The sequence below is a fragment of the Hordeum vulgare genome, chromosome 1H, assembly GCF_904849725.1.
Source record: "Hordeum vulgare subsp. vulgare chromosome 1H, MorexV3_pseudomolecules_assembly, whole genome shotgun sequence".
Taxonomy (NCBI): Eukaryota; Viridiplantae; Streptophyta; class Magnoliopsida; order Poales; family Poaceae; genus Hordeum; species Hordeum vulgare.
The window spans coordinates 309,615,014-309,626,489 of NC_058518.1; the positions used below are offsets into that span (position 1 = coordinate 309,615,014).

General features: G+C 44.3%; 1 protein-coding gene across 1 annotated transcript; it reads left to right on the forward strand.

The window, feature by feature from the left end:
• Positions 1–493: 493 nt before the first annotated feature.
• On the forward strand, positions 494–10,032 carry LOC123432937 (trafficking protein particle complex subunit 13). Its single transcript, XM_045115425.1, has 12 exons — positions 494–936; positions 1,026–1,110; positions 1,847–1,977; positions 2,073–2,175; positions 2,267–2,281; positions 2,927–3,072; positions 3,168–3,363; positions 3,521–3,595; positions 4,539–4,655; positions 6,947–6,991; positions 9,626–9,724; positions 9,842–10,032. The coding sequence occupies exons 1-12, from the start codon at positions 578–580 to the stop codon at positions 9,860–9,862; spliced, it is 1,392 nt and encodes a 463-aa protein (XP_044971360.1). The 5' UTR covers positions 494–577; the 3' UTR covers positions 9,863–10,032.
• The last annotated feature ends 1,444 nt before the right edge of the window (positions 10,033–11,476 follow it).

An 11,476-nucleotide genomic window follows, 5' to 3' on the forward strand; every position in this document is an offset into this window, starting at 1 on the left:
ATTGAATCCTATAAGAAATTTTCCTAAGCATTCCTTTGTACTCCCTTCGTTTCAAAATAAGTGACTCAAAAATGACTTAGTTCTATACTAATTTTAGTACTATAAAATAAAGTTATTTTTGAGTCACTTATTTTGGGACCGAAGGAGTATTACATTTCATACGAATTTTAGCATCCACTCAAGCCTCTTAGAAGTAGAAAGGATCTTTTGTTTTTTCTATGATGCAGGCAAACCAAGATAATGTAGTATTCAAAAGAACATGACATTACAATCCTATCTGAGAAGACTGAAATCCTACGAATCAATGACAAAGAGGCCCTTGATTTCACGGCAGTGTTATGCTTTGTTTCCCGATTTCTTTTGCTGATGTGATCGTGCTGTGTTCGAAGTTTACAATTTTCTCAGCTCCAGCGCGATTTTTTTATTGAACTAATTTCGCCCTCTAAAATAGATAGACGAACTTTAGCTGCACTTTTCGTTTCTTCTTAACTAGCTAGTCTTTTGAGTGCCGCGAAACTGCGACGCGACTTCAGAAACGAGATCACATCCATCCAGATCTCTCTGCACATCGCTAGCGATGTCGTCGCCCTACGCCGGCGCGCAGCAGCCGTCCCCGGCGACGCACCAGCTGCCGGCGGCGCAGCAGAACCATTCGCTGGCGTTCCGCGTGATGCGGCTGTCCCGCCCTTCGCTGCGGCCCGACCCGGCGGCGCTCCTCCGCTTCGACCCCCGCGACGTCTTCCTCCCCGAGGACGCGCTCACCTCCCCCGACCCCTCCGCCGCCGCCGACTTTCTTCAGGGCCTGCTCCACCCGCCCGACCCCGGCGCAGCCACCACCGTTGCCGGGGACTTCACCTTCCGCGATCGCTTCCTCCTCCACGACACCGCCGACGCCCTGGCGCCCCCCGGACTCCTCGTCCTCCCACAGGCCTTCGGGTTAGCCTTTCCATTTCCTTATAGACTATAATGTTTTGTGCGGCTCTAGACGAGAGCCTGCGCTGATGCTTCTGTGTCTTCGTGAGTAGGGCGATCTATTTGGGGGAGACATTCTGCAGCTACATCAGCATCAACAACAGCTCCGGCTTGGAAGCCAGGGAAGTCATAATCAAGGTGTGTTGAGCCGCCGCGCTCTTTTTGTCTCACGAAGTTTCAAGTGCATTAGATCATCTCTAGACAATTGTCTCAATTTCTGACGGAAACCATTGATTCAATTGGTCCAGTTATTATTGGCTGGTGTGAATTGTGACACGTCAGTTAAACTGCTACTTCCTAAATATTCATAGTTCAATTTGAACTACCAAAACGTCTTATATTTAAGAACGGAGGGACCGAGGGAGTAGGTTATTACTTTTGGAATCTCCGGATCAGCAGGATGCTGCATGTTTAGCCTTAGTTCTTGTCGCTGTGGTCATGACCAATCTTATTGCTGCAGTCATTACCAAAGATAGACTTAGTTCTTATTGCTGCAGTCATGACCTATCATTAAGGTCGATTACTGAATCGCCTTGCTACCGTCATGAATGTTCAGTTGTAATTTGTACGTTGCAGTTTCCATATGGTGTTTGATCAAGTCGATCTACAACTGGTGATATGAGGTATCAGCACATGTGAGACAGTATGCACGCAAGTAGCATCATTATTTTCATGTGGATGGCTGGCCTTAGCTCTTTTTAGCTCTTGTTATGCATGCACGATAGTTCCGATCATGGATTTGCAGGTCTATCTGTCTTCAGATTTGTGATACTTATGCATTCCCTTTTGTGATGATATGCATTGTGGACTCTGCTCTCTCATACAGTTTGGTCTTACTCTGTCACAAAGTTTGACTGAACTTTACTTGCATTAGGCAGAAATACAAACCGAGAGACAGAGGATACTTCTCCTGGATACATCGAAATCACCTGTTGAATCGATTCGATCAGGGGGTAGATATGATTTTATCGTGGAGCATGATGTCAAAGAACTTGGCGCACATACGTATGCTCCTTTCCTTTTTATTTAACTTCCACAACTGTTGCTTTGGCGATAGCAATCTTGATTATTTATTTGATTTGTGTGGTTATTGAATCCAGGCTTGTCTGTACTGCTTTATATAATGATGGTGATGCGGAGCGTAAATATCTTCCTCAGTTCTTCAAGTTTACTGTTTCAAACCCATTGTCTGTTCGAACAAAGGTACTTTACTTCTCGTATTTATATATGTATGTATCTGATCTATGTTCTGTAGGTCGAATCAATAATCTGGGTTTCACCTCTTTTTTTTCAGGTTCGCACCATCAAGGTAGGTTACCTCATGCTTTACAAGTGTACATGTAACTGTGAGTCCTTCGATTAAATGTAGGTGTCTTCTTTAGGAATCATTAAATGTATATGTTTGCAAAGATCTTTTCACATTTGCTTCTAGATTATAGTTTCCCTACTTAATCTTGCCCTCTGTGCTTAGATTGTAACCTTGTAGCAATAGCAGTTCACATTTCTTTTTCATGCTTGCTATTCTTTTTTTTTTGGCCCTCTTTTTACCAGCTCAGCTTTCTGCTGAGAATCATCTGTAAACTCTTTTTACTGCCGTATTCTTATAACTGACTAGAACTTCTAGTGGAGAAATCTCAGTGTTCTCCCCTGGGAATAACACTTCAGGGAACTGTTTATTTCGTTAAACCTATAGCACTGTATATTCCATTATACCTGCAGTACTATTTATTCCCTACTGTTTATTTCTTCGACATTAAATTTGTAGTACTGTTATTCTGTTATTACTGTAACAACCTATTACCTTAACTTGATGGGGTTATTTCCTTTAAATTGTGTAAAATTGATGGGGTTAGTCCCTTTAAACCTATAATATTGTTTATTGTATATATTCCATTTTCATTTATTAATTCACCATGGCAATCTTGAACTCCATATAGTTGATCCACGTTGACAGGATACTACATATCTGGAAGCCTGCATAGAGAATCATACAAAATCTAACCTTTACATGGATCAAGTAGATTTTGAACCTGCCCAACAGTGGAGCGCTACAATACTGGAAGCTGATGAACACCCCTCAGTGGTGAAGTCTACAATACGGTAATTCAGTGCTGGAAACAAGCTCATCCATTTCAGCATGTTGACTCTGTCACGTTAATAAATGAATGGCTAGTCTGAGTTTTATTTTTATACAGGGACCTCTGCAAACAACCAATTCTGATTCGAGCTGCAGGAGGAATATACAATTACCTATACCAGCTCAGACCATCGTCCGATGAGCCTGGTCAAATCAAGACAGAGGGTAGCAGCATACTTGGTAAATTTCAGATTACATGGCGGACAAATCTTGGTGAACCAGGCCGCCTGCAAACTCAGAACATTCATAGCACTGTCAGTAACTTCCTGGCCTCTCATTTGATATTTATGTTACGTGTAGACTACAATGATATCTAGTTGGTTTTCCTATTAAAATTGAGAATGAAAATGATTTGCAAGCTCTTTAGTTTAACCCATTACTGATATTTTTGACCTATTTTCTTTTTGGCAGCCTACTCCAAGCAAAGACGTTGACCTTCGTGCTGTGAAAATTCCACCTGTTATATTTCTAGAAAGACCATTTATGGTAAGTGATTTATTGGTTAATATTTCATCCAAAATCGTGCTCCCTAAACTACTGTCGCCTGAATAGCCAGCTAATACAGTTAATGCATGATGGAATTTCCTTTCACAATTTCTGTGGAAAGGCAAAATCATAGATCTTATCTGTGAAGTTTAACATAACTTACTTCTTCTGCAGAGTACTAGATGGAGGTTAATAATATTGAGTTTATTTCTACCTTTTCTTCTAAGTTCTAACAATACAGCTAAGAATTTCTTAGCTTATCCTGCTTCTGGGTATCAAATTGAGTTGGTCTTGCAATTTTCTGCTGGGCCATGTGGATGTGGATCCTCTATATAGTCCATCTATATTTTCTTTTCTTTTATATATTACTATATGTTCACTAGGGGTTCTTACTTGATGTTCCCATATAAAAATGGACTAGTCTAAATCCACTTTGTCAGTTTTTGTTCGTTCCTGTTCCAAGTCATTATCTTTTCCTAGCTGGCTTGTGTAATTGCAACAACCGGTGATAGCATATGGATCTTAGCTTGTTTTCCACCTTAAACAACACATTTGCCTCTTGCCATCCTTGACCGACCGACTCTCTGGCCTTTAGTCTTCCCGAGCTCCTTTTTTTTCCCCCTGAATCTCAAGCCTTTACTTTGTTAAATCTATCACCTGAGAACTTGTATTACATCCGCTACAGTTCCTTGTATACTTGAGCATGCAGGCAAAAGCTTCTGGTAACATTATCTGACCATTTTATATTTGCTGAACTAGGATAAGTATCTGACAGTTTATATTTGTTGAACTAGGATAATAACTACATATTTTATGTATGGTACGGTTTGAAGGCTTGAATCAGTCATATTTTGTTTCTCTCTTCATTTTATGATTGGCGATCCATCATTATGCATCAGTGCACAAATTGCTACAGTTGTTCAATGTACATTATTCTCTTCAGGTTAATCTATGCCTTACAAATCAAACAGAGAAAACAGTTGGCCCTTTTGAAGTATTTCTAGCTCCAAGCGTATCTGGTGAACAAAAAACTGTTCTGGTCAATGGATTACAGAAGTTGGTTAGTTGCTTTACTTATATGTTATTTAATCTTTATAATGATAAATTGATCTGATTTTACCTTTACATTGGAACATTTTTTATGCGGTATTTGATAGCTTCTTAAATAATTGTCATGTGAAAATTATGATTGGTATTCCATTTAATTTGGACATCAATGTAATGAATGATCCGTGGTTTAGGTATGCTAATGTAGTGTGTAGACATGTGTCAGCCCATGTGGTTCTGAGTTGAAAAAAAACAGCATGTCTGACCAAGGTTTTATCTTTGTATTTTTGCTTTCATGCTCATGGCCTTTTAGAGGAAGACGAGGGATGTTGGCGAAGTCAAATGCATCAAGGACGGAGATGATCAGCTTCTTGTGAAGGATGAGGCGATCAAGCGTAGATGGCGGGAGTACTTTGACAACCTTTATAATGGAGAGGTTGACAGCTCTACCATTGAGCTAGACGACTCCTTTGATGATACCAGCATGTGCTTTGTGCGACGTATCCAGGAGTGTGAGGTTAAGGAGGCGTTAAAAAGGATGAAAGTAGGCAAGGCGATGGGTCCTGATGGTATCCCCATCGAGGTGTGGAGAGGCCTTGGAGACATAGCGGTAGTATGGCTAACTAAGCTTTTCAACCTCATTTTTCGGTCAAACAAGATGCCCGAAGAATGGAGGCGGAGTATTTTAGTACCAATCTTTAAGAACAAGGGGGATGTTCAAAGTTGTACTAATTACCGCGGAATCAAGCTGATGAGCCATACTATGAAGCTATGGGAGAGAGTCATTGAACACCGCTTAAGAAGGTTGACAAACGTGACCAAAAACTAATTTGGTTTCATGCCTGGGAGGTCTACCATGGAAGCCATCTTCTTGGTACGACAGCTGATGGAGAGATACAGGGAGCAAAAGAAGGACCTTCATATGGTGTTCATTGATTTGGAGAAGGCCTATGATAAGATACCTCGGAATGTCATGTGGTGGGCCTTGGAGAAACACAAAGTCCCAATAAAGTACATTACCCTCATCAAGGATATGTATGATAATGTTGTGACAAGTGTTCGAACAAGTGATGGCGACACCGATGACTTTCCGATTAGAATAGGGCTACACCAAGGGTCAGCTTTGAGCCCTTATCTTTTTGATTTGGTGATGGATGAGGTCACAAGGGATATACAAGGAGATATCCCATGGTGTATGCTCTTTGCGGATGATGTGGTGCTAGTCGATGATAGCCGAACGGGGGTTAATAGAAAGTTAGAGTTATGGAGGCGGACTCTAGAATCGAAAGGTTTTAGGCTTAGTAGAACTAAAACTGAATACATGAGGTGCAGTTTTAGTGCTACTAGGCACGATGATGGAGAGGTTAGCCTTGGTGGGCAGGTGGTACTGGAGAGAGACACGTTTCGATATTTGGGGTCCATGTTGCAGAAGGATGGCGATATCGATGAAGACGTGGGCTAGCGAATCAAGGCTGGGTGGATGAAGTGGCGCCAAGCTTCTGGTGTACTCTGTGACAAGAGAGTGCCACAAAAGCTAAAAGGCAGGTTTTATAGGTCAGCTATCCGACCTGCGATGTTGTATGGCGCGGAGTGTTGGCCAACCAAGAGACGACATATCCAACAGTTAGGTGTAGCAGAGATGCGCATGTTGAGATGGATATGTGGCCACACAAGGAAGGATCGGGTACGGAATGACGATATACGAAAGAGACTTGGGGTAGCACCGATTGAAGAGAAGCTGGTCCAGCATCGTCTCAGATGGTTTGGACATATTCAACGGAGGCCACCGGAAGCGCCGGTGCATAGCGGACGGATAAAGCGTGATGAGAATGTTAAGAGGGGTCGTGGTAGACCAAACTTGACATGGAAGGAGTCCGTTAAGAGAGACCTGAAGGTTTGGAATATCGACAAAGACTTAGCCATGGACAGGGGTGCGTGGAAGTTAGCTATCCACGTTCCAGAGCCATGACTTGGCTTCGAGATCTTATGGGTTTCAACTCTAGCCTACCCCAACTTGTTTGGGACTGAAAGGCTTGGTGGTTGTTGTTGTTGTTGTTGTTGCTGCTGCTCATGGCCTTTTAGTTTTAGGTCAATAATAATTTTACATCCTGCTACTTATTTCTGATGTATGTAATCTGGTAGTTCGCTAGTTTAGATCATTAAACTCGTTACTTCTCTAGTTTTTAATTTATATACTAGTTAAAAAGAAGTTTAATTCTCAATGTTATCTAAGTTGCAGTTAATCTCAACAAATATAATTCCGTGTCAGTATGTTTTTGACATCTCACTGTTGGCCGTGCACAGGTTTTGCCATTAGTGGAGGCTTTTGAGTCCATCAACTTTGACCTGGTGAGGACACTATGAATACATAACTTGTGCATATATATCTTGTTTGATCGTTCAATAAAATAAATGTCTTTTTGGCGTCACATATAGTATGAAAATTGATAGTATTGATGAATAACCTGTGCTCTTGGTGGTTCAGCAATTCAAACTCTGTTCCCCTGAATCTTATCGACTTTGCTCATTTCAATTACTGTATAATTGCACTTTTGCATATATTAGGAATTGAGAGGACTTCAAGTCTGCATATCATGGCGGCCGTGTAACCTCCCCCCTCCCACTCAACCCAAGTTCAGTTAGGAAAATCGAGATAGCGATAAGAGTTTCTCCCTCCGTTCACAAATATAAGATGTTTTGAATATTTTGATATGGACTACATACGGACTGAAATGAATGAACAGACACACTAAAACTTGTCTGTATACATCTGATTCAGAAAAAAGTTTAGAACATCTTATATTTGTGAATGGAGGGATTGGTTTCCTTTGAATGAAATATTATCTCCTTTAAGTTAGTGATTAGTTTCTTGGGCCATCATATTTTGTTCCCTATAAAAGGTATACCAATGGTACTGTCAGAAAACACAAACTGTAAGCCTCCGAACCTCTCTAATCATGCCAGGGGTTAAGCCCTGTTGGTGGCTAGAGAGACTCATATCCCTGCCCTCTGGAACTTTACGAAGTTTCTGCACATGGCACTTGATGGATGACATTGTTACTGGATATTTAGCTTGCTGTTATGGTTGCTAGGGTTTAAGCGGGAGAGAGAGAGCTGGAGGGCGCGAGAGAGCCGGCCGTGGGGGTCCTTTCCCATGGCCGGGCAAGAGGGAAAAGGGTTTTCCTTCTTAATTCTTGCCTGATTAGATTGATACATCTCCTCTCCATATATAGAGAGGTTTACTTGACCCCTAAGCAAACCCTAAGACCAACGGGCCCAGGCCCATCACGTACTCTAACACTACACCCCGCCTGGACATGCAGCTCGTCCTCGAGCTGCAACCTAACGACGATTCGACCCCACACAACCCTAACGCCTAAAAAACAAGCCTTTTACATCTCGGCCTATTGTATTGACCTGAAATAAGCTAACCTGAATGAGACTCCGACTCTTTATTTTTGACTCCGAACGATAAGGCGAGAATCCTCCGCGCGCCGAACTTGTGCGTTTGCAGCCCCCTGGATCCCAAGGACACCATCGGGACCAAGGGAGCCCTCGCGGCGGCCGGCGGCGGAATGCAGTGGTGCTACGCGGTGCGCTCCTGTCGGTGACACCATGTCTTCTCCCCGCCGGCTGACTGTCGATGTCGCAGAGGTCGTCGCCCGTGGGAAAAACAGCATGCCCGCCGCCCGTGGGGGAAACCGCATCCCAAGATCCTTCACGCAGCGGACGAGATCGAGGTCCGTTGCACCGCGAAGCGTAACTTGGAGGAGCTGCAGCTGCAAATCACGCATCTCCCGCACATGCCGACGCGCTAGGAGGCCGCGCGCAACAGCCTGCAGCCTCACCGCCGCCGACACGTGGTGGGTAGCGATCCAAGCCGGAAGCGGTGCCGGCGACGGCTGAAACTTGATCTGTTGGATGGGATTGTCCTGGGACGGCGGTGGCGCTGCTGGGAACGAGGTCGTCGTAGTCCCGTCGTAGGGCATCCCATGCTGGAACGTGATGACCGGCGCCGTGGTCGCAGCCGAGGGCGGCGGCGGCGGCCGTGCGGGGATCGGCGCCGGTGCTGTGACCATGGAGGACCCCCCATGGAATGGTGCACCGTCGGGACCGGCGAAGCGGGAGGGCCCGTCGTACTGTTGGGGTGGCGCCGGTGGCGACTGGATGTGCGGCGGCGCCCAGGCCGCCGTATAGATCGGCCTGGAGACGGGGAACGGCGGCAGCAGCTGCAGCAGCCTGGCGTCGAGTGGCGGCGACGACAGCAGCAGCGTCGGCTGCCGTGGCCCGGCTATCGCGGCGGAGGCCGCCTGGTGCGGCGGCTGCCACGGCAGCCGCGCCGGCCCGTAGGCGGCGACTGATGGCGCGGCCGGCGGCGGTCCGTAGGGACCGGCCAGGAAGAGGCAGATCCCTTGGACGGCGGTGGTGAGATCGCGGATTGCTCTGGCGATCTCCTCCGAGGTGAGGGCGACAGGAAGCGGCGGCGACGGGGTGAACATGATCGAGCTTGAGAAATCTGGTACAGATGTTATGGTTGCTAGGGTTTGAACGGGAGAGAGAGAGCTGCGGGTGCGAGAGAGCCGGTCGTGGGGGTCCTTTCCCACGGCCGGGCAAGAGGGAAAAGGGTTTTTCTTCTTAATTCTTGCCTGATTAGATTGATACATCTCCTCTTCATATATAGAGAGGTTTACTTGACTCCCAAGTAAGGCTTACTTGACCCCTAAGCAAACCCTAAGACTAACGGGCCCAGGCCCATCACATACTCTAACACTTGCATTTCATACAAGCGTCCTTGAAGCGAAAGCATCCATTTGATCGTCAAAGTCAGTAGGGTGTTCCTTTTTTTACTACTGTGTGCAATCATGTCTTGCCACAGAAGTCCGGTAAGTCGGGTACAAGATTGTGGTGCATTTGTAGTTGTTATTTTTCTGGCGCCTTGTTTGAATGTGGTGTAGTAACTATATCTGGGATAACCTTGTGCAGAGCATGGTAGCTACCCAACTTGGCGTGCAAAAGATCTCTGGAATTACATTGTACGCCGTGCAGGAAAGGAAGCACTACGAACCTTTGCCAGACATAGAGGTAGGAAAGGAAGCACTATGAACCTTTGCCGTAACAACTTTGGTGTCAAGTTCGTCTCTTCATTTGCCGAAGTGAATGGTAGCATTTTAGTTTGTTGAACATTTGATCGCTTTGCAGATTTTCGTCGATGCGGAATAGAACAACCGCATCCACATCGGGAGACCCGTTGGACGTGCTAGATTAGACCTTCAGGGCGAACCATATTCTCGTTGCTGTACTTCTGTGTATTGTACTACTGATATCATCATGTTGTAATTAACCACAAATTTTATATCAAAAGTAATGCATCCGTGCATGTTCGTTGTTAATTGTGGCATGAACTGGTTGAGTCAGGCAAGAAAGGATTATTTTTGCTCCGTTACCTTTTCTGCATTTTGTTAGTGTGTTTTGAGTCGGGCCGGGTGGGCTTAGGCTTGAGACTTTGAATTCCAGCTTTACTAAGCCCGGCTCAAACCCTATACGACACGGAGAATGGTCAGGTTTAGTGTCTGGGTGGACAAATGAGGGAGTAGTCCATTACCATGGTATCCAATGGGCGCCCCCATTTGCCCAAATTCTTCTTTTCTCTCTCCGTTTGTACTTCTACTTCTATGTATGCTCCAATATAGTCTAGCATTATTCAAAACAATGATAAATAATATGAAAACAATTATTACAACACAAAGAATTGCTAAACAATTCAAGTAAGTCGGTGGAATTGTTTGAAGAAAATGAGATTCTTATTCAATGATGACAGAGATCTGCCCTTTTATACAACGGGAGGAGACGCAATCGCAAGGGATGCGTCGGTTCCCGGAGAGAGAACCGTCATTGCGGGAGGAAACCGCTTGACGGTTGGTTAAGGGGAGATTTTCCCCTAATTACATAATTAGTTTTAACACTCCCCCTAATCTACACTTGACCATGTGGAGTTATCTTCATAATTGTCCGGGAAGCTTTATCATCTCAAAAACTCTTCTTCAAAAGTTCTTCATAAAGACTTTGATGAGAACCTGAAATGTAAACTCACAAAGAGATAGCATAATGTGATGTTATTTGAACAAGGATATCTCAAGAAGAAACTCCCCCTGTTGCCTGCAAGTCTCTAAGTCGTCGCATACCAATTCCGTGAACATATTTCTGGAATGTTGAGTTTGGTAGAGACTTAGTAAACAAATCAGCAAGGTTGTCACATGATTTGACTTGCAGAATGCTTATTTCCCCGCTTTTTTGAAGATTGTGGGGGAAAAACCATTTAGGAGAAATATGCTTAGTGATATTACTCTTGATATATCCTGTCTGCATCTGTGCAACACATGCCGCATTATCCTCATAGATAATGGTGGGTGATTCAATAGAACCAATTCCACATGACCGTTGTATATGGTTTATCATTCTGCGAAGCCATACACATTCACATGATGCTTCAAATAATGAAATTATTTCAGAATGATTGGTAGATGTAGCCACTAGAGTCTGTTTGGAAGACTTCCATGATATAGCTGTACCACCATGTAGGAACACAAAACCGGTCTGAGATCTGGCATTATGGGGATCAGACAAATAACCGGCATCTGCATACCCAATTATATCAGAGTCCAGATTTTGCTGGAACTGAAAAATAGGCCAAGATCCTTTGTGCCTTGGAGATATCGAAAGATATTCTTCACTCCAGACCAATGACGTTTGGTGGGAGCTGCGCTGTGTCTAGCAAGTAGATTCACTGCAAATGCAATATCAGGTCTCGTGCAATTTGCAAGATACATAAGCACT